Genomic DNA, 19406 nt, shown 5'->3' with positions numbered 1-19406 from the left:
ACAAGACATGCAGTTAAAGTTTTACACAATGTCTGCCATGAGGAATAGAGTATTTTTTTTGAGCTTGCGATACTTTGATCTCTGCCTTGTCAAATAAGATAATTGGCTAAAGATCAGAGTTTAGAGCTGCATCATCAAGTGATAGATAAAATCTTTACTTTAATTTACAATGGTTATCATGGCACCCTGGCAGCTTATATAAAACAGGTTTGAAAACATGTTTGTACTTGCATGTTTTTTTTTAGTTTACTGTTAAATTTTATTTACNGTCCTTTATGTGATTGTTAAAATTCAAGAGTAGATATAAAAATAGGCATACCAGAAAAGTGGGATGAGGGAACCTAAGTGGGAACCGTAATAAGGGTGAACCTTAAATGTGAACCGTCTTACATATACAAGTATCAGTCTTTATGTGTATATTTTTATGTTTCAGTTTATTCTTAGTGTATTTTATCCATAGACTCTGTCTATAACAACATCTTGCACTTTATTCTTTTGTCAATATTAAATCAATATTCAAAAACTGTTACTATATTTGGATATAAATCTAAAATTGATCGCTTCCTTACACTTATCAATAATCTAAATTATATCCAATCATAGAATATTGATCTATTATAATTTGGGCCCTTACACTTGCTCAAAATTATAGGTAATACTGCAAACAATAGCAACACTTGCCCTTTGTTCAAGAAGAGAATTTTTTCTGTCTCTCTTGGAGAAAAAAATGAATGAAAATATTTGTTTACATTAGCGAAATCAATAGTTTTTCCTGACTCTTCATACTAAAATTATGGGAAACGCATGCTTGGACTTTGTACCCTATGCTAGATCTGACAAATTGATGTTTGCAAGTGCACTTTATAGTTTTGATTCCCATTGAAGAATCATATTCTGGTTTTCATGTTAGATGCTGTTTTAGAGCTTTAGAGCTAACCTGCTAAAGAGAAAATGCCATTCGTCTTTGTTTTATGCCATTTTCATTTTAAAGTTGAGATTTGTTAATTTTTGCGCATTTTGCCTTACACGTTCTAGCTCATTTGCACAGGGTCGGAAAAAATCGTTGAAACTGTTGCAAATGCACACCCCGTGCAAATGCAAGGATTTCCGTGACTGTTCGGTCAGTCCACAGTCGGGTCTAGACTATACTATCGTTTTTAATCGATATTTAATCAATCAATTAATTATCGATTAACTATAAATTTTAATTGATAATCAATTTTATCGATTAGTAACGTCTGGTCGTGTTCAACATATATGCGTGTTTTTATTCACAAAGTGTCTACTAAAACAATCCCGGGGTAAGTGACGAAACAACACCGCAGATCATTTGTAAAGTAAAGAAATATCTTTTGGCATTGACAATCAAATATAATATATTACATTATGTTTCCTTAATTCGAAAATCAAAAAATTCATTTTGCATTTCCTGTGCATTCGCAAAAAATAAAAATAAAATAAAAAAGAATTTAATATTACATACTAAAATACCCCCGTCTTTTACTCTCGTCTAATTTCCAATCTCGGAACGTTCAAAAACGCCCGTCCGCCCAATATCCACCCAATCATCTTAAATTCACTTTAATTGTCCTTTGACTTTCAAAAAATAGTATTTAAAAACTATGAATTTATGATAATTACAAAAAACAAAAAGTTTGATACTTCATTAGTGAAATATTCAATAAATTCTAGTTTCAATTTTCAGTGGGCGTTTTTCTAGTGCTTTGTTTTATCGCGCGATTTTTGTGTCACTCAAACTTCATTTTTAAAATGAGTAAACGATTCTGACAATTAACAAAATTGACGATGATGATTTTTTTTTGGTCAGGCAAATGTCTCATATTGTGGGTTCTAGTCTTGACCCCTAAGCCTACGCAAGATTGAAGCGTTTGGGACGAGACAAAACTTGAAAAAAGCTGGTGTTTTGAAGCGCTTCTGTGGGATCGAAATATCGCTCATTGTGACGGACTGCTAAAGGGGCCCTAGAACGGTCTGGTGCGCTTCGTTCCGATGGCTGCAATTTAGTGATAGAAACTTATCGATAACAATAACAAAATTTGCAATAGAAAATTAGCGATAAAACTTTATCGCTACAACTTAGAAGTCATTGTAGTGTTTTTAAGTGTTCTTTTACAAAGAAAAATGTCTTAAAAGTATAGTAGGTTGCTGCTGTTTTGGGTGGTGACTTATTGCGCGGACAGTGCGTCTCTTTTGGTAAGAGTTTTGTTAAACCATGACATTGAGCCATATACCGCAATTCCATTGGTCAGTTCTGTGTCAATCCTGTGTCGTTTTTTGAAAACTTTTGGCTTTTCTGTTGTTTGAGAAAGTGGTAGAGAAATGGACTCGAGAATTGGTACTTTGTGTCTTTAATGTTGAAAAAAAAGATCTGTTTTCTCCTAAACTAAAAATTTGTCTTTTTGTCTTTTGCAAATGAATTAGTGAAATGATGCTTAATAAGGTTTAGAGCCACTCGATTCTTCATATTATACTCAGAAAGGTACCTGGGGAATATATAAGGGCTAAATGTGTCTGGTTAGCACTTTATAAGCATGTTTTTTTGGTAAGATTTGATCCAAAAAACGGTGAAACTTCCAAGCTATTACTCAAATATTTGACAAAGTCTCTCATTGTATTTCGACATTAAACAAAGTTGAACCTTATTCTTTAGTTTGACACATGCAAAGAATCAAGAATACATGTAAATCGCTGTGTGTATACAGACCAGAATTAAGTGCTTCTAGGTGGTTATATTGCCCTAAAATGTTTAGACTTACCACGGAAAAACCCAAGCTGGAGAATTTTACTGAGTAAAATCCGTCAAGATCCTCTAATTCCTATATCTTTATTATTCATGCATGTAACGAGAAATCTGTGTAGCCTATCTTTGAGACTTCGAGAAGTGCTTACTACTTCCAGAACTGCGTAGCTACATAAGCATAAAATTTTGATGAAATTACTCGAAATTAGTCTGGCTTTGAGACCACTAAGTCTGGATAGCTTTGTATGCGCCAGACGTCAGACTACTTTGAATTATTTTCCTAAAAAAGAGCAAAGCCCCAAAGTTTTTATTTCTTGCAAGCTTGCTAGACACTAGCACAGATTTGTCGCACAGTCACTGAACGGCCTGTAGAGTTTCTGTCCACCCTACGACCATCACATGGTATGGGTTGATCCTAGCAAAGTAGCATTTACTTTTCATTAAGTGAAACACAGCACCGATATGGAGTTAGTCCTGATCTCCTAGACGACGGTCAATACTTGGTACACTACTGCGCCTTCACATGGGATAAATCATAACTGGACGTCTATCTTCCATTGTGTCTTTGAAGCGAGCTTCGTTGCCGCTTGATAGTTTGAAAATCTAGATATTAATATGCTAAAACGTGTGTGTTTACAACGTTTTATAAAAAGCTTTCGAAAATCTAACAAAGCTCTACAAAGCCTCCTCTTCATGGCGTTGAACTTTTTTCTCCTTTCTTTTATAAAATCAAAATCTTATCATCATCAGCAGCTATCAGCCTTTTTTTGTCTATGTAAGAAACGCAGCGGTGCACTATTATCAAGCATTTTCCGTGTGTGTTTTTTTCGCATTTTGTCATGCCCCATAGATTTGCAACTGGGTCAAACGAAATATGGGCACTTTATATGCGGCGGCATGGGGGACGTGCTTTTGATTAAAACGTTTGACTGATTTCAAATGTCTGAGATTTATTATTTTCAGTTAAGAAATCTTTTTCAATTTCATTTTATAATTATTTCAAACTTTCAGTGTCTATCAAAATTTAAAATCTTGGAGATTTGCAGCTTTAATGACTTGAAAAAGACCAATTGTATTTGACAAATTTTGTGAATCACTTTTACCCCCTAGCCTTTTCAAGTTCTCGCGGTTCTAATAAAGAATAAGGATTGATTTTTTAGATTTTTTTCCCAGGGGAGGGATTTGGCAAAAGTTTATGAAAACGGGGGTTGGATTTTTGCTTTCGCTTACATTTGTTTAAAATCATATTATAAAATGGGGGGAGTAATGTAAGGTTTAAAAACTTGGTTTTACTTTTATTGGGTTCAAGGATCTATCAATGACCTGAATTTTAATGTTAAAGATGGTGATTTGCTGGATTGAAACAGGGTGCGCATACGGCTAGTCTCTCATCACAAATTTATTTTCAATTTTTTTTACGGAAATGGAGAATTTCATGCGTGTATACTTTTGAATCACATTCCAAGCAGGAATCTAAAAAAAGACATTGATTTTTTGTTTGACCGAAATTCAATCCCGTCAACCTTTGCGTCAATTATGCTTGCACGCAAATTACACTCAATTACAAAGAAAAAGTAATGAATTTCACGACTTTTGAATTAAAACAAAAAAGGATTGTGGGATTGAATTTTGGTCAAATGAGAGGGACAAGCTGGAGTTTCAAGCTCTTATTTGATTTGGTTGGTCGTTAAGATGTAATAAAAGAATCTTATTACTTTTTCTAAAGAAAGCGTCATCTCTATCACTTTAAATGACCAATTAGTGAAGTATCTTGTAAAAACTCCAAGTCATCTCAAATGAGAGAAGTAATAATCGTGACGTTTGCACGACGACGCGCTATTAGTTTTTTTATTGACTTGAAAAAAAAAAGTATGCCAAAGTTGTGAGCCTGTTTCATAAGAATATCATAATTTGAATCCTATACTCTCAATCCTATATACTCGATATTATTTCATCGGAGTTTTGAAAAATGACGATGATTTCGCATCTGTTATCTTTGTTATGATATAGATAAAAGACTGGAGAAGAGTAGAACAACAGAGACTTTGTATAAGTTTTGACGTTGTTAGCAAGGTATTCCCAAGGTAGATCATCAATACCTATTGTTTCATTTTATGTTTTAACGAGGCGGCAACGAAGCTAGCAGTGCTTGCCAAGGAGAAGGATGTCCAGTCGTTTGTTCATGTTCTGACAAAGCCACAGAGACCAGATGATTCTCATGAGGGGAAAGGAAAATGGGATCACCATCAGCAAGCCATCTCCGAAACAAATAAGAATTTTAAAATCAAGATTTCTTAATATTATACTTAGATTTTTGTAAGAAAACGGGGATATTTTGGACATGTAGCTTAAAGCATTATTTTATATGGCAATAGCTTCTTTAAAGCGCTTTAAGTTAAAATTCCTACAGTCTGACTAGCTGAAGGCATTGTGTTGTATTCATGTAGTTAAAGCGGATACACAATGATGCATTGGACCATTATACGCCTCTTATAATTGTAACAGTAACCAGAATAGCCCCAAGCAGGTTCACAAATATGGCTCCATCACTAGGCTTCCTACAATAGCCTAGGATTATCGCCTCTCGAAGCCATATTATGCCGACGTTTTTTGGCCCTACAGACAACACAGATTCTAAGCCCTCTAAATCTCGTTTCATGCATGAACAATAAAGATAAAGGAATTGGCGAATTTTGACGGATTAACTCAGTAAATTCTCAAGTTCGGGTATTTCTGTAGTAATCTAAAGCGTTTTAGAACAAGACAAGCTCCTAGAAGCACTTAAATCTGGTCTGTAAAATACACACTGTAACGATTTACATTATTCATAATTCTTTGCATTAGTCAATCTAAGGAACAGAAGGTTCGCGTTTAATGTTGAGATGCAATGAGAGAGAATTTTTCATTAATTATTTGGAAATTTCACTGTTTTTGGGATCATGTCTTACCATAAATCATACTTATAAAGTGCTGACCGGATACATTTAGCCCTTACTTGTTCCTAAGTACCCCTCTGAGTGAGATTACGAAGAAGTGATTGGTTCTAAACCCTATTGGGAAACATTTCGCTCATTCATTTCAGACAAAAAGGCCAATTTTGAGAGAAAAAGATCTTTTCTCAATGGTAAGGAAATTGTACTCTGGTCTGTAAAATACACATTTTTACTGCAAACTTATTGAAAATTTGCACAAACAATTTTTAATGCCTTTTCTAGGAGCACATAAAGTTTTGATATGTTTAAAAGCATATTTCTTGAGATATGACTAAAAGAATTGCCTCACTCCATGAAAGCCCGCCTACAACTGCAGCCAAACCTGAGAAAACGAAAGTGATTTATATCTCGAGATAGAAAAGTTTTCAGACCCAACTTTGTATCTCAAAATTAATCAGTATCAAATTTCCGATCGATTGATATATGATATGCCTATATTTGGGTTGGAAGAATTTTCAGTTTTGCCTACGGGGGTCACATGACCAAAAATCCGCCATTATGGATACCCAGGTGAGAAATCCAGGTGGCCCAGAAGCTTAAAATATTCTTATTACCATAAGGAACAAGAAAAACCCCAAGAAAGTTAGTCCACCAAATGGATAAGATACTTCCCGGCACGTACCTGTCTAAAATCCCCTTTTTCGATTTTTAACCAATAAAAAATGAAACTTTTCCATGTTTCACTTTTTTGCACCAATTCTTTAAAATGAAAATATTTTAAGATTTAAAAAAAGTTCTCCTTTTATTCAATGGTTTTTTACAGTGCTTTGTTGACAATCTAACTCTTGCATCAAATTCCCGCTTTCTTCCACTTGTTTTTTTTTTGTAAATCAACACACTGTGTTATTTTCTTTTTTTTATAATTATCTACTTACTTATAAAAAAGAGTGTGTAGGTTTAATCTTAGTGTTGACTTTGCATTCATTAATCTATAAATTCTTCTTCTATGTGAGTCATAGATACCTATTTGTATATAAGTTTTCATTTTACTACTGAACTTTGATTTTGATGTACACATTTGTAGAGATGAAATCTGTCTAATTTAAAAAGATATTTATGTTTTATTTTTATTTCTTTTTTGGTTAAGTTCATATTGAAAGTTACTCAAATGTATTTTTTAAACAAAAGCTTGTTTCATATTACGATTCCTCTGAATTCAATTTTGAATACTTAAATTTATTTCAGAAAAAGTAAACAAATTATTGGTATTGATTGCAGTAGTAATGGATAGTAGAGATCGTGAGTTCTTGCGTTCAAATCGCAGAGAAATATGTCTTATAGACTTTGATGCACCCAATGTTGCTTCAAAACTTCATGAACTTGGTATCCTATCGAAAAATGAGAATGAAATGATTTCATTAGAGGAAAAAGACTTGAGACAAAAGGAGAGACTGTTGGATATTTTACCAAGAAGGGGACCAAAAGCTTTTGCAAAATTCATTGAAACTGCAAAAGAATTAAGAATATTGAAATTATATAAGATACTTGGTGGGGATCCAGCATTGTATGGTGATGAGGGAAAGCAAAGTGTCTTCAGAAGAGACAGGTAGGCTTCTTGATATCTTGTTGATTCATCATTACCATAGAATACTCGATTAGGGGCTGTATGTTTTAGAAAATTCTGGGTGTTGAATGTTGTGATAGAGCTGGAGGCAGAGCTAATAGGTTACAAATATTTAAAATTATGTTAAAATCTAAGTTGGGGAGAAGGTTTGGACCCCTCTTAAAAAAATTTTGCCAGCAGGGCAATAAAATTGAGAATTTACATGCAGAGTTTCTTCGACATTTTGCTTTGTGAAGGTGGGAGCTACGTTTTTCAAATTTCTTTAGCCCCCCCCCCTGAAAAAGCTTTGGGCTGGACCCCTCAGCATTCTATGATTACTCTTTTTCGATATATATTATTTTGTATCATCTTTTATATTTCTTTCGTTTACTTTTCCTGTTCACTTTAAAGGATGTTTCTGTAATAAAGGATCTAAAAACTAGCACAATAGTCTCAGGAGGAAAATTACATAAAAAGTACATTTCTTTTTGTCTAAATAATTCTATAATTGGCCTTTTATACCTACTTAGAGGACCTTTTCGGTTGTTTTCTTGATTTAATAATTTGTATCAAATCAAAGGGAACATTTTTTAATACAGTTGATATTTTTTCTTCATTTTTGTGAAGAAAATATTTGTCTATACTTTCAGAAAAAGGTCTAAGGTAGCTCAGCATGAGATCACTTCCTGATGTTCATGATAAAATTCTTGATATTTTTTCTTCATTAACAAATGGAAGAAAAAAGTTTCTCTACTGTGTATTCGATCATCATTCTCATGTGTTTTGTGTTACAGAATTTTATATTTTGAGATAATAGTTTTTTTGGTTGGTTAGCAGGCATCGGCTATATAAAATTGATATATCATGTTTTTCATTCTTGTTCAAAGTCTTTTGTCAAGATTCTATTGTTCAGGTAATATTCTTTTTTTGTGTTGTGAAAGTAGTTTTTTGTATGGTTTATTTTTGTAAAAAGGTGCAAGTAGTATTTGTACAGGTTCGAGAGGATTTGAGTATGTGACAAAGTCACCCTGAAATCTCGTGAAATAAAAAAAGAATTAGTTTTGTCTTAAATAATGGGTACAAATTCTCAATCATAAAGTCCTCTAAACCAGTTTTGGCAAAACATTGAATGGGGTACATAATAATTGAGTAACAATCCAGATTTTAAAGATCTGATATACATTTCAGGAGATTTTCAAAGTAAAATAATGTACTGACTTGTTGTGATTTGTTGAAATTTGAGACTTCTTTTAATGATGACAAATGCTTAACCTTTCTTACTCTTATGGAAACAAACATTATTGAAATACTTTTTGAATAACATAACACTTTTATTAAAGTAAACGTCACCTTTCAAAGTAACATACTTAAGCTTGAAAAAAATTTTCTTTTAAAATATTGATGCTCTGGCATGTTTTCTGCTGTCTAATGCTTGAAAGCTGAAAGGGAATTTTCAAATTCGAATTCATGGAAATTACTTTTTTGTGCTTTAGTATATTGATAGTATGGTGCTGCTTAATCTTTTCAGTCAAAAAGTTTTAATAGAAACATTTTTTTCAATGATTAAATTAAATTGATTCTAACAAATTATTTTGCAATATTTTGATTTTGATTTTGTCTTAGTTTCTCAAACTTCTAGTTTTCAGATTGTGATGAAATAATTTCGAAAAAAATTTCGGCTTCTCCAGAAAATGGGTTTAGCAAGACTCTTTCTGCTCCAAGGAGGGAGACTCCGAATTCCATTGAAGTAAAAAGGGAAGTCCCAATGGATTACCCCTGGAATCGCCTGGTATTCAGGCGTTAAATTATTTTAGTTAGAATTTCCAAAGGGGAAGTGACAACTGACGTGACAATAATGTTATAAAATCTAAAATTCTTTGAATTTCAAAAACATAGAAAAACTCATCATTATTGCGCAGTTTTGAATTAATGCTTACTTTCGGATGTTATTTTGATTTGAAAATTCTACGAAGCTTTCAGTCAGACTAAATTAAAAAAGTACTTAACATTCTTAAAAACTTACCAAATTAAGATAAGATCTCATAAAAGGTCTTATAAAAGTCTCAACCTTTCGTATGTTTTTTTGTATTTGAAAATCGTACTGCGTTTTGAAATAAAGATGGTTACCTCAAGTAAGTAAACCACTGTTTAAATAATGAATTAAATTTTAAGGTTTAGCTTCTTTGATGTCAATAAACATTTCAAAGTACGATCATTGACATTGAACACATTGGAATTTTGTTTAAAAAATTTTCGCAGATAAGGTTTTTTCCAATTTCCATTGCCGCTAAACTCATGAATTTTGTCTCAGTCTTGGGTTGAGCTTTAGAAGCTACCGGGATATCTACTAACTTTTGGTGCAAATGGTTGGCGTTTTTTGAATCTGCGTAAAATGCCTATTTGTATCTGATTTATTCTAAAAATATACCCAGAAAAACTTAATATTTTCCTTTTGGGTCATTTTTTGCGCCGATGCTAGTCTCTCACTATCTGACTATAACTAATCAAAGAAATTTCGAAGTCCAACAGAAAGTTTCAACCAAGTTTCCTTTGAGTAGCCCGGTATAGCCAATATGCTGTATCACTTTATTGTTGCCATCATTTTTAGATTCTCAGTGTTAAAAGAATAAATAGTACTCTACTCTCGGGTACCTAATAGCCGGGGTGGTTGGAATAAAAATGTCCTGGGTGGAAAATTTTCGAAAAATTTAATTCTATTAGGGGGGAGGGGGATATTAGGTACCAGAGAGTAGTATTCCCATAGCTCCACACACTATCTTATATATCCGTTGATTTCATTCCAGACAAAACAAAAATGGAAGATGATAGAACTGATGGTCCACCAAGACAATTACCTTTGAAAGAACAAAACCCTGATGATGAAAAACCAACAGAAGACACGGTTGATACTCCACCTGGTATGTGCAAAGATTGACCCGCCGGAAAAAAAATTAAGTGGCTGTTCAAAACGTAGAGAGAAAGCGTGTGAGATAAAAATATAGATGTTGAAACCGTTCTATGGAGCTTTTTCTTGTTTTGTTAAGTTACGTAATTTCCGCCATTATGGAAGCAAACCTTCGATTTGTGCATCGAATCTTCCTATTCGAAGCATACGTTCGATATGAAAAGTTTTGAACCTTTGCTTCCATAATAGCGAAAATATAAAACCAAACATGAAACACCTCCATAGCTTTAGAAGAAAACCGAAACGGGATACTTAAAATTTTTAGCTTTTTTCTTTCACAGACATACCTCACATTGAAAAACATGTTTGACAGTAAGATTTTATTTATCTTTCTTTTCAGAAACGGAGACAGACGGCCGACCAAGTTTGTTCGGTGGTAGTGGTAAAAAGAAGACCAAAACTTCGTCCACCTCTGAAGGGGATGAACGTGTTCCTCTGTCACCTTCAAGCTTTATAGAAGCTCCTATTGACCTGAAGGAATGCTACGCCATGCAGTCAACACCGCGCGGTCATTTTATATTGGTCAACAACAAACACTTTTTGCCGTCTTCAGGTAAGGACTCTTAATATCAATATCTCTTATCGAGTCATGTTATGGTAATACACAGGGTGCAAAATTAAAGTCTAAAGACAAAATCACGTTTTACTCGAAATATTTATGTGTTTGTTACATGACATCTATTTCCGATTTGTTCGAATTTATTGACACTAATAAAGATATCAGCTGTAAGTTGTAAAGCAAGTAACATGGGAATAAGATCACGTGAACTTTTTCGAGTAATCACATGTTTTGACTGCATTGGTATGATTTTGCAAGCCGTGTATACAGCTAATACTGAATCCAGGCCTCAAATTCTTGTATTCCCTCATATACAGGTATGGAAAACTATCCACGTAACGGAACGGATGTAGATGGTGCTGCTATTACGGAACTCTTCCAAGAGATGGGATTCCTCGTAGAAGCTCACAGTAATCTCTCCGTCTACGAAATGCGGAAAGTTTTCAAACAGGCCGCACACAAAGACTATTCCGGAGTATCGTGTCTAACTTGTTGTATACTAAGTCACGGACAAGAAGGTGTGATTTACGGTACAGATGGTACGATTGAGATTCGTGAGATTACGTCATTCTTCCACGGAACGAATTTATCAGGAAAACCGAAATTGTTCTTTTTCCAGGCGTGTCAAGGTATGACTTTTTCATTTTTCACCTCTTCTTAATGATTGTTTTCCCATTGTTTTCAAATGGTTTTCGTTATCCGAATTGTGAGATTTTTTCTTTGTCAGATTTTTTTATCAATTCCATCATTACTTTTGTACCTCGATGACCTGGGAATCAGCTACTCCTGATTATAGGGTGACTGAGACATAAAGTTTCTCTATTTGCCTCATTTGCCTATCAGGTCTGGGTTTCAGAGGCTCGGTCACCCAAGATAAGTAATGGAGGCTTGACTAGTTATCCATTTGCTCTCTTTCTCACTTAAGATGTCACTTTTTGGACCTACCTGGAGATCCTATATAAATTCACTATTTTCTCATTATTTTTCCTGACTTTTATCAGTGTTCAAAGTTTTTCCGTCTCAGCGAGGTGCAAAAAGAGGCTTTTTTGTCTCTAGATTCAACAAAATTCTGCAAAACATGAATAATCTGGCCAGATTTGATGTTTGTAAAGTCTATTTCTGTCGAATTTTGATCGACACTTGCTTTGACCACTGTTTTATGTTTATTTTGAATTCAATGTTTTCTATTGATCACTTGTTTACGAATTATTTCACCTACATGACCCTTCATCCTTTCAAAATAATTTCTGTTTTTGTCTCGTTCTCCCAGGCTCAGATTATATGGATTCAGTTACACCAGACGAGGTAATGGAGACAGACGGGCCAGCGAGTGAAGGGAATGATATAACACTACCATCAGAAGCAGATTTCTTATACGCCTATTCAACGGTACCTGGATATTATTCGTGGCGAAATTCTCAAAGAGGATCTTGGTGAGTTTCTAAGAGAATATTCATCTAACGTTTCCAGACAATCTAAAAAGAACGACAAATCACTATTAAAAAGCGACATAAAGAACAATAAACCCTAATCCTAACTATTTTGCCGTCCCAAACCCCGACGTTGGTCAGTGACTACATTCATTAATTTTTGTACTTAACGCTATTTAACGACTAGCGGTTTTAAAGAACGATAAATTACGCATACGTATAAGTCTCTATTTGGGTGAGCTGGAAACATTAGATGAACTATTCTAACTCTAATACGTTTTTAACGCTTTTAATAACACGCGTCAGTTGTTTTAAAGATTTCATGAATCACTCGTGATGCTCCAAAAGTGAACGGGCAAATGTCCTCGTCCGAAAAGTTTTAACACAAAAGGAAAGTTACAAAACAAAAATAGGTGTCATTTTCTCAGACAGAAACTCAAACGCACTATTTTTACATAAACTCAACGATAGGCCAAGAATCTCAAAAAGAGGAACGACCCTAACACAACATCAAATTTGTTGTGTGTCATTTTTTTTTTCCTCGGGGCGCTTAATTGTCTTAAGTAAATTACGCGATTCTTTTAAAAATTAGTCAATCACAAAGCCGTTAAAAAAAACCGAAACAGATACCTTTAAGCTTGGCAGATGTTCTTTCGGCCTTCAGATCACACGGGTAAAATGCATGAAACAATTAGGCTGTTTCGGATATTAGAAAACATAATAGTAAACACCAACCGTTTTATGATTTTCAGTGAAGTGAAATGAACCCAATTAACACATTCATTTGGTCAAAATAACAGTGGTACTTCAAAGGGCCATAACTTTTTATATAGAAACTTTTGCATGTTTTATTGTATTTTTGGAACTTACTATACGCGTCGATCGGATTACGATTCGCATGCACTTGAAGGAGAGGGGGATCCACAGGAGCCTCTGAAAGGCAAACTTTTGATAAAATTCCAAGAGGTCAAATTTTTCGGCTTCTAAAAAGGGCTCTGCAGTTAACGTTAATATATCATTGTTTCAACTCTTTCTCAGGTTTATTCAATCCATTTGTGAAGTGTTCCGTAAGCATGCGCATAAAATGGACGTGGTACGTATGCTAACACGTGTCAACGCAATCGTCTCTACGAAGAAATCACAAACGGGACAACGTGCTTCACACCACAAGCGGGTCAAATCTCATCTATAGTTACGCAGTTACGTAAAGAACTTTATTTCTTCCCTATGCACGGGCCGTTGGCTACATATCAAGGGAATTATTAATTTTTTGGTTGGTTTGTTAAGGGCCATTGATGCACTGATGACTGATTTAGACACTAAATGGAGTTACTCTATTGCTTCCAGGATCTTGACCTTAAAGCAAAATATGAGCCATCTAGACCATAAGATAACCTGTTTTCTTATTGCTGGCACTACAACGGCATTAAATATAAAGGCATCTCATGAGCAAAAACGTGGCTTACTTAAGGTTGACAAAAAATTTCACATCACACAGAGAGAAGCGCCATCTAGTGTTTCATGAAAGGAATCTGTGTGTTTAAGGCCTCGTTACATTTCCTGAAAAATAATAAGTACTCAAACTTAGGGTCCGTATAGACTGTTTTTTTTTTTCTTCTTACTTCATTTCAAAAATGTACTGTTTTTTTTCCTCGGGTACAATACCGTCCCCCCCCCGCTAATTAATTTTTCGAAATTTGGAATTCTTATTCCACCCCCCCCCCCGCTTATACTTTTGGAAAATGTTCAAAGGTCCCCTTTTTGTCCAATTATGCTGTATTACCTCCTCTCGAAAAAATTTCCACCCAGGCCATTTTTATTCCACCCCCCCCCCCCCGCTTAATTTTGGATTTTTTGGACCCCCCCCCTTTCATCCCCCCAGCTTTTATTTTGCATGAACCCCAACTGCATTCCACTAAATAATTAAAATAAAAAGGTGGGGATTCCCCTGGCTAGACCAAAATTGCAAAATAAATGATTTTATCTTTTGATATTGACTTTTTATGATCAAACTAGATGAAAATTAATGAAAAAAATAAAAATTTGAAAAAAATCCATAATGGCGGCCGGAGCCGTGCACCGAAAAGTGCCAAAATAGGTCAAACACGGGTCGGTCAATTTCCGGAGAAGTTAAAAAGATATACCAATGAAACTTTCTGAGTTGATCACCCTTATATAGATGCATGTTTTGGGTGAATTAAAATTTTGAAATTTGAACCTCATAGAACAGACCGCTTAACTCTTCGGACCGGCAAAAAATACAAAAAAATACAAAAGTTGCTTCAAACATAAAACACTTTTTATGGTGAAATTCAAAAAAACTCTACAACCAAAACATCCTTTTATTTCCAATAAACATTCACTGAAAAAATGAGCTTGATTGAGAAAGCGGTTCAGAAATTATGCCCCGACCCGTGTTGAAAAAACTTGCAAAAATAAGAAAACGCGCTAAAAATTATAACTGATATTTTGAATCTAAAAACATAAAGTCTCTACAAATCTACATTAAATCAACATTCAAAGCCACCATATTCATAAGTTTTCCCTTCTTTTTCAATTAATTTGTCTTGTTTTGTTTTTCTCAGGTGTCTGATAACTTTTCTTCTCTTTGTTTGGGGAGAAGACATTCGGTAAGCTGACCGTCGTTTACGGATCAAATCCTGAAGGTTTAGACCTTTGACCGTGTACTTTCCTGCTTCCATGTTCATTTTAGTTAAGATGTTGTAGGCTGCTATACCACCATTGTTGAAATGAGAAATAGCATCATAGACAGCAAAGCTGAGGATGTGTAAACCCACATGGTTGGCTTTTGGGATGCGGTTCCAAATCATACCGTTAAAACTCTCTCGTTTGCGTTTTGAGTACGACCGTGTAAGCATTTTTCGAGTTTTTCGCGTGTGCATAAATCATTGTAGGTTGGCAAAATTGCTTGACGTACATCTAAAGGGAAGCCTTTCTTTTTGTAGAAATTGGTGCCATTTAATTTGTCAAGATTGTATTGACACCAGCTATCTTTATGATTGGGGCAGTTGTCATGGTATCCCGCAACATGAAACATTGACGCTTTGGTTGATTTCACCATTTCGTCAAGATTATTCACATTCTGACGCAGTGCGATGCCAAAATAATTTTGGAGACAATCTATCTTGGCATCAGTCAATCTTCCTGCACCTCCTAGGCGTTTGTTTAACTTCTTCAATTTCCGAAGACGAGTTCCGACTCTTTTTTGATAGTGGCCAATACATTCATGTTTCTTTACAGGCTTGCGCGGACCATAGGTATTTTGTACCGCCGTAAACGATTTTGAATCACCGTCACCAAAAAATGAAGTGTAATATAGCCCATGTTTCTTAGTAGAGTTATTGTAAATGTTTATTGCTCCCTCTTTTTCCATTGCTGGGGAAGATCCTTTGAAATTGAGCCCACATTTGTGAGAAGCTTTCCACGCGTCATATCGTTGCGGATCAGTGGTTTTAACAGACTTCATTTTGGTACAGCCTTTACAATTCTTTGACATGATAGCTGTGTCAAGAACCTTTCCATTATCCACTGATATAGCAGTCACAACACCATTCATGGAAGTATATCCCTTTCTCTGCCATGTCCCGTCAATAGAAACGCCAACGTCAGCTGATTCTGCTTCCCCGCGCAGTTCAGCGGCAGCATCAGACATGCTTTTTTCAGCAACAGTTTTTGCCGCTTCCTTCAATTTCTTTGTCATTTTGCTATAGCTTCCTTCAAGAGCTGGTGGAGGCATATTCATGTAAGTGCAAAACTTTTTCAAATGTTCATGGCCTCCACCTATTTGTCGTGAAGCATAAATTGACCGAGCATTCACATTCACATCGAAGAATTTAGCACCACCGCGTCCTTCATTCGGGTATTGCACTTGCTTCGAAGTGAAAAATGATTGCTCATAAAGACACACACAGAGCATTGAAGAACAAGATGGCTTGCTAGTCCTTTCTTTTTAACATCATTTTCATGGAGGTTTAGACAACGTACACCATTACATCCAGGGCAACTAAGGACGGTGAAGATTGACGCTAATATCGTCATATCCACAAAACGGTAGCCGTGAATCATTTTTGGACCAGGGTTTGTAGTAGTACTGCTGTTATTTTCAGTTGGTCTTGATTTTTCAGGAGTCTCAGGTATAGTTTGTACTTCCAATTTTAGAGCTAGATGCAGTCTCTGGAAGTTCACTTTCCTTGTTTGAAGTGTTGTCGATTGACGATTTTGAAGCCGTAGTCGCAGTCGGTCGCGCTTCTTCTCGAAGTTGTAAGTTTTCTTCTTTGGAGCATAAAGAGCCTTTGATCTTGCTTTTGTGCAACGACCTGCATTACCAGAAGCTCTTTCACGTTTAGTAGAGCTTGGTTTCCCCATGTTTTAGTACTAACCAGTCAGATTTCTTGAGATTTCTTCAGTCACTAATATTATACAGCTTGGTCTGACTGTTGAGCTTTCTAAGAGCGATTTTTGAAAACAATCCCGTGTGAAAAGTCACGAAATTGGATCTGCACGAAAAGGAGGCTTTAGGGGCGCGAAATGGGCGCTTGGGCGTACGGAAACGGTCGGCAATTGCGCTTTGCCTTCCCAGGGGCAAATGACAAAAAACGTTGATTTTTTTTTCAAAAATTTTATATACCATGCCTCTGAAAAATCAATTTCCGAAAAAGCAATTAAATTTGAGACCAAATGGATGTGATATTCTGATTCTACGATAAATTCTGCGTAAGATAGATGTGTCCTGAGGGTCTGGTTCAAAAAAAAGGTTTTTTTTATTTTTTCTCTGAAATACCCTGTTGATCAGGGGAATCCCTTAATTTTCAAAAGTGCTTTTAATGAAGCGTTTATAGATTCGGTGAGAGCTAATCTTGAAAGCTATTCAACCCCCGCGAAAAAACGTTGGCAAATTTATCATACGTTATATGGACGTCGTGAACATTAGATTAACGTTGAATTAACGTTGTGTGCCAGCTGGGGACTATTCCCAAGGCTGATCAGCATGTTTTAGGCAACACGTACCCATCTTCAATAAAAATTATACCCTTCATGGCAAAACTTCTCCATCTGGTCTTATTAAGTCGGGCCAATGAAGTAAATGAACATCCGTATGACAGACCCGATCAAGCCCCCCCCCCCTGTAAAGTTTCAATAGTTGAAAAGAACATCATCTCCCGATGAGAAAAGCACCCTGAAATTTCATTTCTTACTGCACTATGAATTTATAGAACCCCCATCCGATATCTGAGCTTTAGAAATTGAAATTTTTGAATTCCCAACCCATCAAAAACAGCCAATTCTTCATCCAAAAAGACACCCCAGCTGACACACGACGTTGTTTGAACGTTCATCTAACGTTATATGGATGTTATGTGAGCATTTAGATAAAAACGTTTAAACAACGTTGTGTGCCAGCTGGGATAGGGCACCTTATTCTTCTGTGCCCAATGGGTTGAAGATTCTGATAGTTTCAATGAGACAGAGGTGTTTCATTAAACTCTATACTGTAACAAAGCTTGGGGGAAACAAGACAAAAAAGTTTCTCACCTGACTTTGAGTCATTTAGTTGCTTCCTGTATGATACTTTGCTCTGCAAATATTAACAAACAAAATACTGCATTTATGTAAACCAATTTTAAAAAAATACCTGCTTAGCATTAGCCTTGTTAATAATAAGCTAGCCAAATCAAATAAAAACTTACTAAATGTCTGTTTGTGAAACGGTATTATATTTTTTGTTGTTGTTATTTTTTTAAAGATATTTAAACATTCTTTGTTTATAAGAAAATAATCTTTTTTTTTGTAGGTATTTATTGACTATGAAAGCATTATTAATGATAAGATTTCATTATTTTAATCGCCTGTCACGCCACAAAAGTTCCCCTGTTGGCAAACAACGTCATTCCAACGTTCATTCTAACGTTATATAGACGTTATGAACATTAGATAAACGTTAAAACAAACAACGTTGTTTGCCAGCAGGGTCTACTTATACCAGGGCTTACACCCGAGCGTTTCCTGATTTAAGGAAGGACATTGCTTGATCAAATTGATCAAATGAAATTAATACATTGTTTATTTTCTAATAAAAGATGCTGACAAATATTTGGAAGGCATGACATTTACAATAGCCGGAATATTGCAAATCTGAGATGATACATTTTTCTTAAAAATAAACAAAACTACCTTAAATATATGATACCATCAAACAGCTGCATAAAAAAGGAAGCGTAGGTCAAAGTTCGTCTTGACAAAGTGTAGGTAGTACCACACCATAGATCTCTTAATAAACATTATAAGCGCTACTCTGTATTTCCAAGCAACGGGAGGTGAAAATAACGGACATTTTGCTGAAAATAAGTCACAGTAGTCACAGTCGTACCCGCAATTTGTTCAACCAGGCAAAAAACTGGATGGCGCGAAGCGGACGAAAGAAAGGTAGCTTGATCGATCAAATTGCGGCACCAAACTATGCTCTACTTATCAAAGATGGTGGATTATTTTGATTCAAATAAAGACGAAGTAGCTCTAATGTTTTATAAGTATTTGAGTACACACCCCTAATTTTACAGTTGATTTTTATACTCGATCCCGCACGGCTACTTAACACAATTGTTCGAAGTTAAGGAATTAGTTATTGAGTAAGACACCCTTCTCGTAGACCGGTAGGATTTTAGCATGGGGATAAATAACGGACTGAAAACTCGATGGAATTGATTTTCCAATATTCTTATGGCGGTGATTCCAATTCTTTTGTTTTCAAGTCAGAAAATTGAGTGGGGATGGGAAAAAACATCATTTTAGTAGTCAGGATCTATATATGTTATTTCAGTGGGGACAAAAATTGTGGATAATTTTCCACCGGAAACAATAGAAAAAAACAATAGGCTTCCAAGCTATATCTGCCATCTTGATGGGTTTTTATTTTTGAATACCGAGAAGAAGCATTACAATGTTAAAAATTTAAGTCTAACGGCATTACATCTCAAAAGGTTTTTGATAAAATTTTGTCAACAAAAACATATTTGAGATTTTCCGGTCGGGGAACGTCCGGGGAAAGTCCGTGGAAAACGTCCTTCGGGGAAATGTCCGGTAAGTCGGGAAACTCCCGTTTCGGGGAAAAGTCTGTCGGGAAATGTCTGGTCGGGG

The 19406-nt window shown here is 35.3% G+C and overlaps 1 protein-coding gene across 1 annotated transcript; it reads left to right on the top strand.

Annotated features, from left to right (window-relative positions):
* Nucleotides 1-10106: 10106 nt before the first annotated feature.
* LOC136813811 (caspase-3-like) lies at nucleotides 10107-13721 on the top strand. The gene is given in 6 exon segments (XM_067070294.1): nucleotides 10107-10215; nucleotides 10603-10815; nucleotides 11139-11450; nucleotides 12092-12254; nucleotides 13290-13425; nucleotides 13428-13721. Coding segments are annotated over 6 exon segments (1017 nt in total). The 5' UTR covers nucleotides 10107-10112; the 3' UTR covers nucleotides 13518-13721.
* The last annotated feature ends 5685 nt before the right edge of the window (nucleotides 13722-19406 follow it).

Source organism: Clytia hemisphaerica, unplaced genomic scaffold (genome assembly GCF_902728285.1).
Source record: "Clytia hemisphaerica strain Z4C2 unplaced genomic scaffold, Clytia hemisphaerica genome assembly, whole genome shotgun sequence".
Taxonomy (NCBI): Eukaryota; Metazoa; Cnidaria; class Hydrozoa; order Leptothecata; family Clytiidae; genus Clytia; species Clytia hemisphaerica.
Note: the sequence above shows the minus strand (reverse complement) of the source record. Positions and strands in the feature narration are given on the sequence as shown.